Source organism: Cololabis saira, chromosome 6 (genome assembly GCF_033807715.1).
Source record: "Cololabis saira isolate AMF1-May2022 chromosome 6, fColSai1.1, whole genome shotgun sequence".
Lineage (NCBI taxonomy): Eukaryota > Metazoa > Chordata > Actinopteri > Beloniformes > Belonidae > Cololabis > Cololabis saira.
In genome coordinates, this window is record NC_084592.1 from 8,850,157 (window position 1) to 8,869,335 (window position 19,179).

At 43.7% G+C, this 19,179-nt stretch overlaps 1 protein-coding gene across 1 annotated transcript in view; it reads left to right on the forward strand.

Annotated features, from left to right (window-relative positions):
- The window catches only part of plcl1 (phospholipase C like 1), a 124,410-nt gene extending 108,243 nt beyond the window's left edge, over positions 1 to 16,167 (forward strand). The window contains exons 9-12 of the mRNA XM_061723206.1: positions 2,070 to 2,273; positions 7,307 to 7,382; positions 8,234 to 8,343; positions 12,062 to 16,167. Coding sequence (XP_061579190.1) covers positions 2,070 to 2,273; positions 7,307 to 7,382; positions 8,234 to 8,343; positions 12,062 to 12,259 — 588 coding nt within the window. The 3' untranslated portion in view covers positions 12,260 to 16,167. The remainder of the gene's footprint in view (positions 1 to 2,069; positions 2,274 to 7,306; positions 7,383 to 8,233; positions 8,344 to 12,061) is intronic.
- The last annotated feature ends 3,012 nt before the right edge of the window (positions 16,168 to 19,179 follow it).

The following is a 19,179-nucleotide window of genomic DNA, read 5'->3' on the forward strand; positions in this document are numbered from 1 at the left end:
TTTCATCTTGTCCGACCAGTCTGCGGGGCAGGAGAAATGGATGAAATGAAGAAGATCAATTGTGATCGGCTCCGTTTTTAGCGTTCTGGTGAACAAAGACAGTGACCCGATGTGAACGGGAGCCGTCAGAACATCTGCTCCGGGTGTAATGCTTTTAAGATCTGACCTCGTCGTGCAGATTTATGAATGAATGAAATGAATGAAAATGAATGAAAATATATTTATTTCGGTCAGGTCATTCTTAATGTAGACACCAACTGAAAGTACGACGGAGTACTAGGGCCAAACTAAGACAAAAAAAAAAAAAAAAATGGAAATTACGAGAATAAAGTCATAATAATATGAGAATAAAGTCGTAAAATTACCAGAATAAAGTCATAATGTTCTGAGAATAAAGTCGTAATATTACGAGAATAAAGTCGTAATATTACGAGAATAAAGTCGTAATATTTTGAGAATAAAGTTGTAATATTACGAGAATAAAGTCGTAATATTAAATATATTATAAATATATAAATATAACTTCACAAGATGCTCAATATTCCTCATTTTAACACAGGGAGAAGATGCTCTTCCTGTCAGAGTTCTCATAAATTACCACTTTATTCTTGTAATGTTACGACTTTATTCTCGTAATATTACGACTTTATTCTCGTAATGTTACGACTTTATTCTCGTAATATTACGATTTTATTCTCATAATATTACGACTTTATTCTTTTACGACTTTATTCTCGCACCATTATGACTTTATTCTCGTAATTTTACAACTTTATTCTCATTATATTATGACTTTATTCTCGTAATTTCCAATTAGACCTAACCGAAAAGGAATAGGCTGAAGCTATTGCTTATTTACGCCTACCCTTCTCACATGATCAACTTATTCAGATCAAACATACAAAACATAGTACAAAAAAATAAATCATATTGTTTACACAATCCCGAACATAATTCCGTAATAGTATCATCTACTGGATCCCTCATATTTTTCAAACACATTATACTTAAACAAACGTTTGAATGCATGAATCGACTGGCACATCTTCAATTTTTCATCAAGTGCATTCCATATATTTACACCCCTTACAGTAATACATTGATCTTTAATTTTAGTCTTTAGTCTTTAAATTTATAGATTTAAAATGCAGGCCAAATCTCTGATTTTGAAAAAATTCACCTGAAAGTTTGAGTAATCTTAATGCAGGTTTGTCTACAGCGTGAAGCAGGGAACTTTAAGCCTGTTATATGTCGTCCATCACAAACCCAATGCGCAGAAACACTGTTTGCCCTTTCACAATCGCCCCTTAATATCAGTCTCCGCTCCCTCCCCTCTGTCTCTCTGCCACAAATCCAGCTGTGCGCTCATCTGCCACGGCCCGTTATTATCCATCATGCCTCTCCTGCTGTGCACCTCCCTCTCTCTCTCTCTCTCTCTCACACACACACACACACACACACACACACACACACACACACACACACACACACACACACACACACACACACACACACACACACACACACACACACACACACACTCACTTCCTTGCAGGTAGGGCGTGAAAATCCTCCGTGCTGCTGGGGTTCTGTCAGGTGGCAAGAAAGCAAAGAGCATTCAGTCAGACAGCAGAGGGCTTCCCTTTGAGCACCTGTACGTGCAGAAATAAACCCTTCACGACTGACCCAGAAGGCCAGATCTGCTCGTGACTTTTTTGTTTAGTCTTTGACGGATGTCCTCGCCAGCTCGGTTGCGTATCCCACCACACCTGCAGCCGCTGAAAAAAAAACTCCCTAATGGCTTTCATGGCGTTCCAGATTTATGCCATATTGTCTTTTGCTTTTTCCCAAATGCGCTTAAGTTAAGGCTGATTTCGCTGGATTAAATGACCGCCATACTGATTTAATTCACAAGAGAGGCTGCGTGCGAGCGTGTGTGCAGGGGGGGCTGGTGTCGGTGGGTGTCAAGCTTTTTTTGAACTTTCCCAGAGTACAGTAGTTTTACAGCAGGATATGCACATCTGGTCTCACACCAACCCCTCCCCTCCTCTGGTTTCTCTCCCCTCCAGAGCTCCACAGCCAGTTTCAAGGAGCAGTGTGGGCTCCCCACGGTGGCCAAACTGAAGCAGTGCATCCAAAGCCTGGCGACGAGGCTGCAGAGCCCCGACGGCGCCATGGGGGCCAGCATGGTGCTGCGGGAGGGCTACCCTTGTCTGGAGACACTGGTCAGCCTCTCCGAGGCCACTCGGAAAGTGCTCGCCGCCTACGACACGGTCAGTACATCACAGAGAGCGTTCACGCAGCAGAGCAGCTGCTGCTTCCTGTCACCAGTCTGAGGTTTGTCATCTCTACATCGCTGAACACAGTCTGACCTCTCTCTTCTTTAGAGAAGGGTCCCCTGGCCGTGTCTTTCCCGGTGTTTATCAGTAGTGGGTCCTTCCAAGAAGTACTTCATGAAGCATATTTGTAATGATTTGGAAAAGTGGCTGGCAAAAACAGAGTTTAACATTCATATGTTTTTGTTGAATCCTATGAAAAACGTAAAAATCTGACCCAAACACTCGAGACATCAGTTTAAATCAGACCTTTTATCCGTGAGAGGTTTGTTTCTGATGGGATTTCCCAGGTTAGTTCAGGCCAAGCGCGAAGAAGAAAACAAAAGTTTCACCAGATTTCAGTGGACCTTGGGGACAAGGTCAAATAATTCTGGGAGCGTTTTGACACTTTTTTGTTGATGTGAAACCAAGAAACTGATTCCTTTACATTTTATTAACATGACTTTTCTCCTGGAGATAGAGGTCCATTCTCGAGATTCATTTAAAATGAAATTATGAGATTTTGTGACCCAGAGATTGTTATAAAGCGCATTATGCAAATCCAGTTTCCGAGTAGGGATAAAGATGCATGCGAATAAACAATGGAGAGGAATGGGCTTTACGTGGTTTTCTTTATCGCTGCTAATGGAAAAGACTTTTTTTAAATTACAAAAAAAAAAGGTCTCAGTAGATTATCAATATGCACATTTAAAACCAGATTTTTGTTCTCATATTTGGATATTTGGAGGAAGCCAGGAAAACTCTGACGACTGCATTTGAGCTTAAAATGAAAACCAGCAAATGTGATGTGCAGTACTTGGCCTTTTTTTTCCCTCTGAGCGCCAATATAAATGTTAAAAATGAGAGCATCTTTTGAGACAGCTTGATATCAGAAGCATAATGAAGCATGGCTGGATTGATTCCATGTCACTAATCATTTAATAAAAACTGAAATAATTAATGGAGCAGAGCAGAGCAGATCCCTGAGATAGTGAAGCTGTGGTGCGGCTAAGATGAAAATGATATCATACAAATGTGGCTACTGTGAAAATCTCTCTTAAAAAATGTTTTAATGATCTTGAGAAGAACTTTTAAATTTAGAGGCTTCTTCCATCAAACCGCAGCTTATAACTTCCCCAGGGCCCGGATGTAGCAGCGTTTTATACATTTATGCACATGATTCCTGCAAATCACATGACGAGCACCAGGAGGGCCGGAGGAGGACGGGCATATTTATTCATTTATAACAAAAAGTTTTCTGCCCAGCATCTGTATCATCACGATAGAAATGAAACCCATCATTTTAAACCGGTTTTCAGTGGATACAGTAGTGTATGTCCTGAACTTGCTGCTGATGCACCAACTGCTTCTCTGATATTCTGAATTTTGTCTGTGAAGAATTTGGCCAAGTCATTGCAGGCCACGGTGGATAGAAGTTCAGTTGCCATGAAGCCCAGACTCCCCTCTCCTTGGACTCTTTGTCCAGCTCATCTGTGGAGATCCCAGGGCTTTCTCAGGCCAGTGGAAAGCCGTAGTCCCTCCAGCATGTCCCGGGTCTTATCCGGGGTCTCCTCCCAGTGGGATGTTCCCAGAAGACTTCACCAGGGGCCGATGCAGCACCTGGCCTGTCAAATCTCCCGCTTCATTCTTCCCTCACTCGTGAACAAGACCCCGAGTTACTTGAACTCCTCCACTTGGGGCGGTATCTGATCCTCCACCCGTAGAGGGCACTCTATCATTTTCCGGCTGGGGGCCACAGTCTCATATTTAGAGGTGTTTATCCTGGTCATATGCCACAGTCATGTGGAGTACAGCTGGTTTCTTCCACCTGCTGTTCACGCTGCACAGAAGATTTCCTACACATCCGCTCACGGACTGAAGGTGTTTCCATGATGCCTTGAATTTGTGATCATTGAAATTTCAAATGAAAAGAAAATGTGCCTGATGGAAACATGGCATAAAACGCATAAAACCTCCACGTGTTTTTCAAAAGTTTGTTTTGCATTTTATGCTCACGTGAGATCAGTTTCTGTGGCGATTTTGAAAAAGGACTTTTGCAAAAAACTGCAATGGAAACGCTAAAGGTCACATGACGCACCGAATAAGACAGCGGCTCCCTTGGATATGATCCTCTAGCCCCCCGTCACACTGCTGCCTCGCCCTCACCAAGCCTCCCATGGACCATTTTCTCCTCGCGTAAACCATGAACCTCACCTCGAACATCCTTGAAATGACCACTTTTCTGCATAAAGCAGTTCTTTTTCAGTCTTCAACCCCAAAAAATACCACATTTCCTAAAATGCTCAGGTTTGAAGCATTACAGGAGCTGGAAGGACGATCTGCTGGCCGAGCTTCCCAAAGTGTGCAAAACACCTCCCAGCACCCTGGACTTCTGAATTCACTGCTCCTTCAACGACCTTCTACAAACCCCTCACACTGCAGAAACTCACATCTAACTCAAGTCTACTTCAAGAAAATCAAAAAGACTGTTTTAGACAATTTTGCTCATTTTAAGAATTCTAGTCAATAATTTTTTTTTTACCTCATTGGCAAATATATTTTTGTGTAAAATAAGACAATTTTGATTACATTTAGGAATACTAGCCTTATTTCTAGAGCTGTGCAGACATATTTAAAGCCTGTGCATTGTGACAATTCATTGCAGACATTTACTTCTTTTTCAAGTCAAAACTACTACAATATTTGCAGAAATAGAAATGAACCTGCCAAAATTAAAGCCACAATGGGCATTCATCGCTATTACTCTTGTGAGAGGAAAAACACAAGTTTGTTGTGTTGTCCGCCGGAGTAATGAGCGTGACGGAGATGTCAACATGCACTGACCCCGGGTACCGAGTGTGCAGACCGGCGCGGCACGGTGGACGCGCATGTCACCGTCACCCACTCTCCCTCTCTCACACACAACATTACCGCCGGCTGCGTTCCCTCCCACTCGGCCTCCGCTCGCAGCAGATGAGTCTCACCCACCTGTTATTTACTCACACACACACATGCACACACACACCTCAGAGCACACAGTGCTCCTGTTTTTAACTGGTGCTTCATGTTTGTGATGAGTCTGAACATGATGAATGTGCGGCCAGTGGGTCGGTGTCAGGAAACCACAGTGGGTCGTACATCACACCTCTTGAGCCTTCCTGAGCACACAAACTCACGCACGCACGCACGCACGCACGCACGCACGCACGCACGCACGCACGCACGCATGCATGCACACACACACACACACACACAGTTACTATTCTTCCCCGTACGTGTCTGGACAGGTCAGTATTCTTTTTTTTTTTGATTTTCTTCCACAGATTCACGATTGAAGACAAAGTCTGACTTATTCTTTTGATTAAACACCATCTGATGTCACTTCTTGGTCTCAAGCTGTGTTTCCACGGCAGCAACCTTTTCCAGGTCCTTCCCTCGATCTCTTCACTTCCACTGCTGGAAAGGAGGGGAGGGTCCTGCGGGAGGAATTTAGCCTCTAAAGCAGCGCTCATGGGGAGGCTGGGACCTTTATTTACCACGGGCCCGCCAGTGGCCGAGCACGTTTCAGGTCACTGAAAATTGGTTTCTGAAAGAAGAGAGGAAGAGCTTTACGGGGATGTTCGGTGTATTATGGTACGAAAAAGCGTTCAGGAGGTAAACTGTCTGGAAACGGGCAGAAAACTCAGTTGGGCCTGGATTTCACCAGGTGTTCTTTCTGACTCTGTTACACCAAACAGAACACAATAAGTCAAGGCCGTACATGCATGATTGGGTGGTAAAGGGTTAAACCTTTTGGGCTGGTCTGAATGCTCTTGACTAAGCAGAGTTTTATTTCCATCTTTCTACTTTGGTAATGTCTTATTTAATCTTATCAAGTTTATAAAAACTGTAAACCTCAAGTTTTACAACTGGAATAAGTTTTCCTGTTTGTAAACACCAAAAAAGTTTTAGTTTCTGATTGTTTTAATGGCGGTTAGGATTAAAAACACGCCCGTAGAAAACTGTGACATCAACAGATTTTAAAGGGACACCTAATTTTTTTTTCTTTTTTTTGTTCACATAAGAGCGTACAATTGAGTGTCTGAAGTGACTCCTGTCCTGACTCAGCACAACCCTGGCTGTATTTGTGACATCACAGACCCAGATGTTCATCTCTGCTGCATGAAACGGTGCATCTGCTGAAGCTCTGAAGCTCTGAGTTGGAAGCACAAAGCTCTGACGCCAGTTTCTTTTTTTTTTTTTTTTTTTTTTTTCTTTACCTTGTCTGCACACATATTAATGATTGATACCATGAAGGTAGAAACCAAAGGTATATATATGTGCATTATTACTATATTTAATACATATACATATGGGCGCCAGTTTCTGATAAGGCACACGTCACAGATCAGAGAGGGGCAGGGTCAGCAGCTAAGCCCCGCCCCCTAAAACCAGCTGATCACGTCAAATATTTCAGTTACGCCTCAGGAAATAATGTCAGCTTTTGAAAATTGTGTTTCTCTTTTCTTTTAAACAAAAGAAGCTTGAAGCATGAGTTTTCCTGTGTTTCTATTCTGATGTCGCGAGAGCTCAGATCAGAAAAACAAACGGTTTCCTCAGAGGAAGAAAAAGTCGATCTCTTCTTGTTTTACATTCGATGGAAATTAAATAAAAACACCATCCACGAAAATGTCCAACATCAGAGGACTTTAAACAAGCTGAATTGTGGGTCCTTTTGTCCAAAATGCAATTCTAATAAACCAATCTTGAAGAAGAAACAACAAACCTTGGAAACAGTTAAAATAATCTTTGTGGTTGTCAACATGCAGCGTCCACCTCACGTTGAACTGACACGTTACATGTGGATATACGTGCATCTGTTGTGTAATTAAACTTCACTTTGATCAGTATTCTACAGTATACCTAAATGAACCAGTCATGCACAAATGCACATATATGTAAAGATTATATCATCCTAAACTGAGCTGAAGTTGTTTTTTTTCTCTGTTCAGATGATCGCTGCCCAGAAACAGCTGATCGAAAACGCAGACGGCGTCCAGGAGAGGATCGACCAGGTGCACAGGGAAGGTAAGGTGCGCAGAGATGCGTGAACGGTGAAATGTTATTAAATGCTGTAGAAATCCCCGACAGATCTTAATGAACCCAACTGAGCGAGAAAACGTCATTGTTTATGATTAAACCTGGAGCTCGGTCGTCCGGTGTTCTGCCAATTTCTGCTACCTGCCGAGAAATGCTACTTTGTGGTTCTGCGCATGCACACACTCGATTTTCAAAGTTTGATTGCTGCGCCAATCATTTCTTGCACGATGTAAAATGGATAATATGGGATGTCGAGTATTTGATCCTTCAAAATACACTACCTGACATGAATTGCATTACACTTTGTGAACATTATGCGATAAAGAGAAAAAAAAAACAATTCTATGGCTTTATTTAATATTCATTCAGTCATTTGCCTTTATTTAACCAGGCAAGTCATTAAGAACACATTCTTATTTACAATGACGGCCTGGCAAGAGACAAGGAAGTGGTTTAGGGCGCAAAACAGAGTAAAATTGTAGCTCTGCAAAGGTAGAAAACCATTAGCTAGCATTTTTTGGCAAAGCAGCAGAAATTGGCAGAACACCGGCTCTGTTGTGTTTTCCCACCGTGTGACACCTGAGCAGTGGTGATGGTCACGGAAGATGTTTTTAAGAGCCAGTTTCAATGTGTATTTTTAGAGCCACTCACCGTCTTAGATAACTCCCGACCTTTAACTGCTGATGTTAATGTCAGAAGCAGCGCCGTTTGCGTAAATATTTCAATGCAGAATGTGACAAGACCCCTATCGGGCCTCGCTGCTGACACAAGTTCGGATAAATCCTCCCAGCACTCCAGCTGAGTGTGAACAGCCCACTTCCCGGGTGTTTGTTTGGCAGGAATGGACTTCCATGAAGATCTGTCCCGGCTCGGGGAGAAGGAGGGCCTGAAGGGACGCAAGCTGAACAAGGGCGTGGAGAGCTTCACCTGGAACATCACTGTGCTAAAGGTACTGCAACCAACCCGTGATGAAACAAACCTGCAGCTTCCCTCTGCTTCTCAGGGCACGTTTACACATACCCGGGTATTTACAAAAACGGATATTTCCCCCTCTACGTTTTGAAAAATTCCATCATTTACACAATATTGTTTTCAAAATCTCATCATTTACACGAACCCGCATAAATACGCTGTTAAGGTGCTATGAGCAGCCAAACCTGCAGGGGGCAGTGTAACGAGAAGCATAAAGTCATGCTAGCCGATCGGAATCCTGGAAAAAAACATCAACAAATGACACGAGTAACTTCCAGTTAAGGCTGATTTATGGTTCCGCGTTACACCAACGCAGAGCCTACGCCGTAGGCTCTGCGTCGATTTAACGCAGGACCATAATTCGGGCTTTACTTCCAAGACGGAACGAGAGTCTTTCGTTTGGAGTGACAGAGAAGTGGAGTTACTTTTAAGTGTGACTTTAGAATATAAAACAGGTAAAATACAAGAAAATATTGACAGTGGCCAAACAAGTTGTAAACACAGGTCGCACACATGATGCTGGTGACGTTTCTGTCGCATAATGTGACGTTCTGAAGCCTAAATGTCCGTTTCCCTCCGTTTACAAGCAAACGTGAAGACAGAGTTTTTGAAAATCTCCACTCTGGCCGGAGTTTTCAGAAATTATTGTTTTTGGTGACTTTGAGTTTCATTTTCGTGTAAATGAACGGCCAAAACGCATGAAAACACCACCGTTTTTGCTACGTGTAAACAGGGCCTCAGTCTGTCAGAGTGATGTCTGAATGTTTGCAGCTCACCGATGCTAATGTGTGTTTTATATTCATCACAAAACAACAATCATCTGGCCCTTATGTCTGGCCCTTCAGAGGCTTAACCCGCCTCCGTTTCCACCCGCTCACTGAGGTCACACGCTGTCACGGTGCTCAAAGCCAACATCACGTACACAATTAAAGGATTCCAGCTTGCAGCATTCGGATTATTCAGGTCCTTTCACCTGTTAGTGCAGAATAGCTCTTTAGGCATTCAGTTACACCTATCAATTTTTTTGATCAATTGGTTCTCACTTTACAATATGCCGTCTTGCAGGGAACATTTTATTTCTTGGTTCTCTGGCGTTGAGAGGGTTACACCCGGACTTGGAGCTGATATTTCTGTTTTATTACCACCTTTATGAATAAACGGAGCCTCTTCCATCTGAAATTCCAGTGGTCATGTTTGTCAGCTTTGACTGAGGCGTTTCTTTGTAGTGAAAACGAATAGTAGTGTTGTGCCTCATTTTTAGGATAATAACTGGGCTGCAGCTGTTGTACCTGCTGATCTCTCAGCACATTAACGGGTTGACCGTGTTGTGGTCCATCAGGAGCAGGTGGAAGATAAAACAACAGAGAGAAAAACGCCCTTTTAGAAACGGGTGTCATGCTGCCGCCTAGTGGCCGTTAAAGTCATTACTCTGCTTTCAGTTCATTTATGGCCCTTTTCCACTAGTACCTACTCAGCGCGCCCCGACTCGGGGCGGCTCGCCACGCCTCGTACCGCCTCCACCCGCTTTGTCCTCTTTGTTTTTCGACACACAGGTGAGAAGTGAAGCTGCTGTGACGTATTTGATTGTGTATCTAAACAGAGAAGATGTACAACCTGGAGGAGATGATAGATGTGCTGCTGGGTCTGTGGCTTGTGTTCGATATCAAGTTAAAAAATGAGAGTGAAAGAAGCTTCAAGCGGCGACGTTTTTTATTTAAATTTTGTTCGTCGGCACTGATGAGAAATAAAGCCTGATTTATGGTTCCGCGTTAAATCGACGGCGTAGCCTACGGTGTAGGGTGCGCGTTGCCGCGTACCGTACACCGTAAGCTCTGCGTTGGTGTAACGTGGAACCATAAATCAGCCTTCAGCTGGAGCCGCGAGCGGCTGAGAAGTGACAGAGTGCCTGGTATATCTGGTCGTTCCTTATCGCCCGTCTAGATCCCTTTTTAATTCTCTCCTCAGCCACCAGTTTTATGAACATCTGCACCTCAGAGTTGGATCACCAAATAGACTTTTGCGCTGCCATTGCCTGTCGAGACGAGGCGTGGCGAGCCGCGCCGAGTCGCCCCGAGTCGGGGCATGCTGAGTAGGTACTAGTGGAAAAGGGCCATTAGACGTTTCTTTTGTCTGGAAATTTAGACACACGTGTGTATATGAGGAAAGATTCTTTGGGCTTTTCCTCTTTAGGGGTCACCACCGAGTTTCAATCTGTTTCCATCCCATCCTGTCTTCTGCATGCTCCTCCATCTTATAACTACACATCCTCTTTCACTACACGCAGAACACGTGTCTTTGGTCTTCCTCTCATTCTCCTCCTCCAGTATCCCTTTACCAGTGTATTCACTATCCTTCCTCTTTGTACATCCAGTCTGTATCTCCATCTCTGCCACGTCCAGCTCTGCTCCCCATCTCGTCCTCAGTGCTGCTGTCTCCAAACCACGGAGAGAATCTGGTGTCTGTCACACCCGTGGAAACCTTGGAAACCTCACAAACCTGTCCCTTTACCCTCTCTGCTACCCCTCTCTCATGGACCACTCCAGCCAGGGCTTTCTTCTTCACCTCCTCCTAAAGATAGTGAAGCCTTTATTTCTTTCCTTTCAGCATTTTGCTCTTTTTAGGAGTCAAATATTGTAGGTTTTTACGCTAAAGGCCTTCCCTGATGCAGGTGTTGCCGTTTATCTGGGCTTGGGACCGGGACTGCTAGTGGCTGGAGAAAAGTGGCCAATCGGTCTGCAGACCTCCTGGCTGGAGGGCGGAGGGAAAATTCGTGAACGTGTTCAGAAACAGATTTAGGTTTATGTTTAAAGAGAAATCAGTAATATATTATTTTAAGTATATTCCTCTTATAAGTCCATTGAGGCGAGTGCTTCTTCTTGAGAGGCACATATAAGAGGAAGTGGTTAGAGGCAGTACTCGAGTTGTAAAAAACAATCAGGGGGGATGGTGGATTTTATCATATGGGGACAGATAATTTGTGCTGATTACAAATAATATAATATATTACAAATAATAGCAGTGACCAAAACACTTGCAGAAATACTGCAGGAATGACATAGCAGCAGTTAAATGCAGCCTTCTGTAAGCTTTAAATATCCACTGGGCTTACATCAAATACATCAAAACACAACAATAAAAAACACTTTTCTGAACTTATCAATATGACTCTGTCCTTCACAGGATAAGTAAAATGGATCACTGCAAAAACTCTAAATCTTAACAAGAATATTTGTCTTATTTCTAGTTAAAATGTCTCATTTTAGTAAAAAAAATCTCATTACACTTAAAACAAGACTCATCACTGGAAAAAAACAAAAATTTTCACCTGTTTCAAGTAGATTTTCACTCAAAATAAGTAGAAAAATCTGCCAGTGGAGTTTTTTGCTTGTAATAAGAAGTTAAATCTTGTCCCACTGGCAGATTTTCCTACTTATTTCAAATGAAAATTTACTTGATATGACATAAGGGATGGAAAGGGGGGATGGCAGTTTTACAGGGGGGATGATTTGGACCGTTTTTATTTCAGGGGGGATGCCCCTCATCCCCCCTCAACTCCAGTACTGGTTAGAGGTAAGAAAATGATGAGGCTGATTATAAACCATGAAACAGGAAGTCAGGTCATTGTTATTTTCTTTTAATTCATTTAAAGCTGATTGAACTACAAACATGACTCTTGTGTCTCCGTTCTTCTTCAGGGGCAGAGCGACCTGCTACGCGGAGCCAAGATGGACTCCCTGGACGCCCTGCGGCAGCTGGCCCTGGCCTGCGAAGCCTGCGGGCTCACCAGCTCCTCCAACTCCTCCTCCTCCAACTTCTCCATGGCCGAGCTGCACTACTCCTCCCACCCCACGTCCGGGCGGCGCAGCAGCACGCACGGCAACGGGCGCATCTGAGGCGCCCCACGTCGCAGGACCCAGCGCGCTGCCGTGGATGGAAACTGGGGTGGACGGAGCAAAAGAGATGAAAGGACCCAAATCTGAACGTGTGAAAGGTGCGAGTGCAGGCGTGAGGTTCTCCTCTCCAGCAGAGTGCATCTAAAGCCTTATGTTGAGTTCATGTGTTGTCAGTGATGCCCTGCCTGCAGAGATCCTGCTTACTTCCTAGATGTCGCCGTTCTTCTCTCATTTGAGAAGAAACCAAACACGTAGTGTGACAATGGGGCCATCGTGGATCGGTAGAGGTCCAGAGCAAAGGGAACACAGCGTAAAGCTCCCTCAGAGGCCCTGCTTGTCCTTGGAGGAGTTTCAGATCTCTAAAGTGTCATGGTACACGTTCGTTTGTTTTTAACTCCAGCTGATGCTTCATGTAAGAGAAACGTAGATCAATAAGGCCATAATATCAATCTAAATCTTCTCCTGTGCATGGGTGACTGAACGTGAAGGCATCTGCCCAACTTCCCCAGAGCTTTCAAAGGAAATGAACGGAGGAGGAAAATAATGAGATTCAAGGGTTAAAACGGATTCAGGCATGGTCTCGTGGTCACGGGCGGTCGGTCTGGGAGGGGCGTGGCTGCAGTAATCGGAGGGGTGCGTGTCGTGCGGGGTTGTGTTACCTGCTGAGTCGTGTGTTCGTGCAGCAGGAGCAGGTGATGATGCGTGGTGTGTTTGTGCAGCGATGAGAGTGAAGATAAGTCACAGCGGCGGATGGAGAAGCTGAATCTCATTCGTGAGGGCGACTGGGGGCGTGGCGTTTGCGCCTTCACTCCCACCATCACGGACGCCGCTCCTCCGGACCTTTTGAGTGCGTAACTTCGTAACACAGGAACTCACCTGAATTATTTTCACTCAGCTTTTCTATCTATGATGCTCAGTTGTAACCAAACATGATGCTAAACAACAAACAGGACCAAACTAATCTGATTAGATGCCTCCTCATACCTCTCTGTCCTCTGCAGACCAAATAGTGTCTCGGGGGGTTTTCTAATAAGCCGCAGAGGCTCTTGAACGATGTTTTCTTGACCCACGACAGGTGGACAAGGCCGTAACGATGTAATTTAAACTCACAACTGGATAGACTTTTTCTTGTGCTGCTGTTTTGGACGAGTGTATTTTTGTTGCAGGCAGGAGGCTGATGAGAGGTGACCTTTGAATGTCAGGCGTCGGTTGTGTTCAGTGATTGCGCTGGACTGCTGTATCCGCTCAACACCTCCCTTTTCCTCTCCATCCTCTTGTACCTGGAGCCCCCGGGGCTGTGGCAGTGGGGGGCTGGTAACATTTCCACGCGCCAGTGTCTTTTTTTTTTTGTGCTTTAGTGCAGGTTTATGACGACAGAAACCGCATGAAGGAGGAAGAGGAAAGGTTGCAGGATGGCGGACGATGCTGGATGATCTTTTCGGCCGCATGCGCGGTCCTGCGGGAACACCTATAGGGCTTCGTAATTGGCTCCGCTGTGTTGGTGTCGTGGTTCTCCGCCCAATTTGGAGGGTCTCCACCCCCCCCCCTGAGAAGCAAAAGGCTGCAGCTCTCCAGGATGGTGGGAGCTGCTCACCTGCATTATTGATGCATGTTCCACCAGGACGTGCCTGCTCACAAAGGCAAAGAAGGAACTAGGGGGTTTACTGTAATGGATGTAGGGAGGATGGAGGTCGCTGGGTCTCCCTTGCAGGAATCAGGTGTCAGAGATTAGATCTTTACCTGTTAAGTTAGAGCTGGTTCTCAGAGCTGCCCATCACGAAGCTGCTGTAAATGAAGTCAGCAAACGGCCAGGCAGATACCTGAACCCCGACACGGGCAACTTTTCTCCTTCACAGGACCAGGTAGCCCCACTTAAAGTAATCTAAGGTCCACACATTTGATATTAAATGGAAACGTTTAACAGGGTGCTGCATTGTGATCAACTACATGACTTGATTAATTTTAGGGAGGAATCACACACACAGCGGTTTTTAAGAGGTGAAAGGTTGATGTTAGGCTCCTTATACACGACAGTGATCCGTCGGCATGTCAAGTATTCAGACTCTGTTAAAACGCAGCATTCAGAGCCAACTTTTCTCTTTTGCGAGGACTTCACCTCCTCGCTAGAGATGAACAAGGGACAGCTTGACAGCTAAATTAGTCAACTGTTGAAGCAGATGGCGCCTAATGAACAAAAATACTTGCTTTTATTGACTGTTTAGATTAGTGTTTTCATGTTTAGATGGTCTAGGAGCGGTATTTTGTTCTATGTGTGCTCTAAGCTGTGGCTGCCTGATATTTCCCGCGATGCCACGTCGTCATTTCCACATGCGCAGCAGCAAACCACGCCCAGGTGTTGGAGTCTGCTTTTTATTCTTTCAGGCAGCTGTTTCCACTCAGCGTTTGCATGCTCGGTCCGACAGTCAACTTGCAGAGGTGTCCTGCACCATTTTTATCGTTTATAGTTTTATTTTGTTCTCCCTATCAAAACAACATAAAGAAATGCCTCCTTATTTTCAGTCCTGTGTAATACCTGAAACGACCACGACGAGATGTAACATCTGGATTTAAGATGGTGGGCAGGTTGTCGGAGGACAGGCTGGAACCTCCAGCTCTCCAGGCCAAGCAAACACACACCTACACACTTCCCGTAGCGTTTCTGCGCTGCAGTCCAGTACTGCAAAAGGATGGTTGGGCGGTTCGGTCACCTCTCACTGCAGTGCTTTACTTTGGTGTTCAGTATGTTGTGTTTCATTTGTAACTCGCTGCTGCGGCCTGATCTCTGAGCAGTGGCTCGTCTGTGTCGCCGTAACTCGGTCTTAGAGGAGAACCCCGGTTGATTTCAACCTGCTGTGGTTCCCATCTACTCACGCAAGACAGTGTGGATCCAAACGTGGAAGTTCTGCTGCTCCAGTCGTACTTTCCCCTTATCTGTGGACACATGGAAATCTTCAGCCTCCTTCCACTGTTATCCTCCTCAGACAGAGGCAAACAGAGATCCAGGAACAGCGTCAGAGCGTCCTGTTGGGTCGTCATCATCTGTGGTCGTCTTCAGCTGGAGAAGACGTTGGAAAGTCCCAACACTCGAGTTTGTGACCTCTTTTAGGCAGCGTTTTCTTGTCTGGTTTTTGTTTTGGCCTCAATTTTAGGCGGCAATATTTTCTGTTTCTGTTTAGGTTTTAGTGCTTGGTTAGGTTTAGGGAAAAAAACAAGATTTGTTCTTTCAGGACCAAGACTGTTGTTTCTTTCACAATCCCCAGATTCCCCTGATAATAAAAGGTCAACAAACACCCTCATTGTGTTGCCCGATGAGTTGCTCCAGCACCATCCGCCTCACCTTTGCAGTAGTTCCATAAAATTGCACAAAGAATCGAAAGGGAAATCTGAGTGAAAGGTATTATGGGAAACACAGCAGGCGGACATAAACTGGAACGTGCTTTTACGCTTTGGGTTTGCAGAAGTGGAAACCTGCTCAGTCATTTCGAGAGGACGCTCTCTCCGCGCCCTTCACTGTACGATTCCCATCAGCGCTGACCGGTGGTCGAATACATTTTATTGGAGCGTTGTTGAAACCTGCCATAGTAACGTGGACAACCGTGTGTGAGCACTTGGACGTGTGTAACGGTGTTTTAGGTCGTGCATCGCTGTGGCATCGCTAGTGTCTGTGTTGGCCCGTGTTGTCCCCACTTACCTTTAATCCAGTGTTTAATCCTCAATTCTTCTAGTGGACTGAACGTTTTTGTAAAGCTGAAGGATAAAAACAAAAAAAGATCAAATGAATAAACGTATTTATTAAAGTGTGTTTTAAAAATCTTTAAATAAATATAATTAATTATATGGATTTCGCTTTATTTTGAAAAGATACAGTGTTTTCTATCTGACATTAATCAAATGTAACATGAGTATGTATTCCAGACTAAATAAAGTTATCTTTTCCTGACCAAATCCACTCATTGCCTCTTGTTTCCTCGGCCTCGGCCCTGCGGTGTTTACTGTTCCCTTCTGCGTGTTTATCATCAGCATTTCTCGCAGAAAAATGGCCACTTTACTGGCGGTGTTTAGTCCAGATGCTCCGCTGATCTCTCCTTGAATGCAGGAACATCCAATATGAGACTCAGGACTGCTTTTGAATGAATAAAGGAGTAAAGGAGGAGACAAGGTGTTCTATGGTTTTCGAGTTGAAAGACTTTAAACGCTCACCTGCATTGATCCGTGTTGGCGTGTTAGGGGTAAACCACACCAACATGATGATCTTGGAACTGATACAAAAACCGGATCTTGGTGGCCTGAGGGACTGGAAGGGTCACACTTGGTCAAGAAGTCACTCATTTGTTGCTAATGGTAGTTTGTTCCCCAGTGGGAGCATGTAGATGCTAAACAGAAGAGGTACCGGGGTGGAACCTTGGGGAACTCCACATTTAATGTGGTAAAAAATTACCAATGTGCCGCAAAACTATTTTAACATCTTAATATTGTGGCCTTGTGACACCAAACTTTAATAATGATGATTATAGTAATAATAATGATTGAATGATGGATGGAAGTGGATATTGAGTGATGAATTGTGGTAGGACAAGGAATTGATGCTGGAACTTTAGTTTGCTGTGGGTCCAATAAAGAAATAAAGATAACTGTGAAGAAACCAGCACGTTTCTGTCAGTGATTAAATAGGGTTATGTGTCAGATGAAGAATCAGGAGTCATTAACTCCACACAGGCTGACCTTGACATTTTGGATGATTTTGTCCCTCAATGGAACGGCTGGTGATGATGAAGTCATTACTCAGGATGATAAATCATCTTCCCACAGAGCAAAGTGTATTCAAAGTTTTTTTTCAGGGAAGATATGACCATCATTAAGTCCTGATCTCAAGATTGAAACTGAAAAATTAAGAAAAATAACAAAAAAACTAAACAAAAGTCCATGAAAAGGCTCCATTTTGCAAAGCTAGGAGGGTTGCAAAGGTTGTTTTCATTAGTGCCGTCCATGTTTCAAGAATGCAAAGAGCCAGAGGAGGTGCAATAAAGTACTGATTATGATTAATTTCCCATGACTTCACTTTTTTTTCTCACTTGATATTGCTTCAGTGCCCAATCAATATATATGTGATTTAAAAGATGAATGACAATGTACCTTCGCCGTTTTCTTTTTCTGGTATTCATTAAATCTATTTCTAAATAAAATAGATCTGATCCGTGAAAGGGGTAAAAAAATAATTCTATTTCTCGCTGTCCGCTATATAAAAGTCAAATGAAAGGACAATTTAGAGGTTTGACAGAGAGGTGACACAATTTCCTGAACCATTTTGATCAAAATACCAAAAAAATACAGGACAACAGTTCCTTTTCCAGCCATGTCTGTACAGCTATACAGCAGCTAGTTCAAAGGGTTGGACCCAAACATTCGACAACCAGTCAACCCAGCTCCTCTCCAGGTTTGTCTCTTTTGAAAATTTCTATTTGAAATTCCAGTTTTGGAATAATCATGTCACACCCAGGTCTGTGACATCACAGTACCTAACCACTTCATCCAGCTCTTCTGGGGGGACCCCAAAGTGCTCCCACGCCAGCCAATAGACGTAGTCCCTCCAGCATGTAGCATTTTCTTTGTTCTGCAGCAATATTGCTGCAATAAAGCATTTGAAATACACTTTAAATATTCTTGTTTTGCTAGTATCATTCCGCTTGAAATTATGGGGAAATGCATAATTTAGTGTTGAATAACGTGGCAAGCAGGCATGTGCACCCCCTCTGATCTGAGATGCAGCCCTAGTCATCATTTTCTAGAACCGGCCCTGCCAGGTCAGTTCAACATCTCTGTTACGATAAATGATCTTCAGCCACGTAAACAAAGGCCCTCTACAGACAACCCTGCAGACTGTAACTAAACTGTATGAAAGCAGAAAAAAAGAGACAAACATCTGTTTGTAATCCCACCAAATATCATGTGAGTGTGCCAGTTTGAGGGGAAAAGGGGGGAAATTACAATTAGATAGGAACATAAACAACATTTAACTGACATAGGATATTCTTTTATCTCAGCCTGGTTTAATACTGTTATCAAATATTATTGACATCTTTGTGACCTTGAAGACGATGTAACAGAGTATCTTAATTCCCACTGGTCCGTCTGCTGGTGTTCCACTCATGTGGACTGAAGTACTTCAGACTGAAAAAGTCTCTGTGGGTTAGTGTTGTCTCGTCATGCCGTTGTCCGTTTCTCTATTGAAAAATCTCATGTTCCAGCCATGCAGCAAAAAATAAATTATTACTTTACTTTAGCATTTATATTACTTATTAAAGCTAGTCTGTTATGTACCAATAAACTATGGTTACTGTGTTCACTGGATTGATAAAAATAAAAAGGAACTGAAGTACAGTTGATGATATCACTGCATTAGCAGGGATTACCGGTATTATTATTATTATTATTATTATTATTATTATTATTACTATTATTAGCAGTAGTAGTAGTAGTAGTAGTAGTAGTAGTAGTATTAAGCTGAACCCAGCTGCCTGACACCATGGAAGCCTTGAGCCCATAGAAACGGCTCTGACCCGTGGGGTGGGTTTCTTTGAAACAAGGTGTTGACAAACGGCTTCAGTCCTGTAGTTGTGGATCAGCGTGATGGTTCTGGATCCTGTGGGTGTGTGATCAGAATGGTTACTTGGGAGTTCAGCATCTTGAGTTCTTCGTGGTGCTTCTGAGCAGGTTATGTGGTCGTGTTGGAGCACACCGCCGAGCCAGAAAGGCTCAGCTGGGAAGAAGCCATGTAAACCACTGATGAGCAGCTCGCACATACTTATACATTCTATCCCTAAAAAAGACAGATATTGATATAAACTGCGAAAAGCCGAAGAAGAAGTCGTAACAAATTCACTGAATAATCATTCAATCAAATGAATCAAGCAGCCTTTATT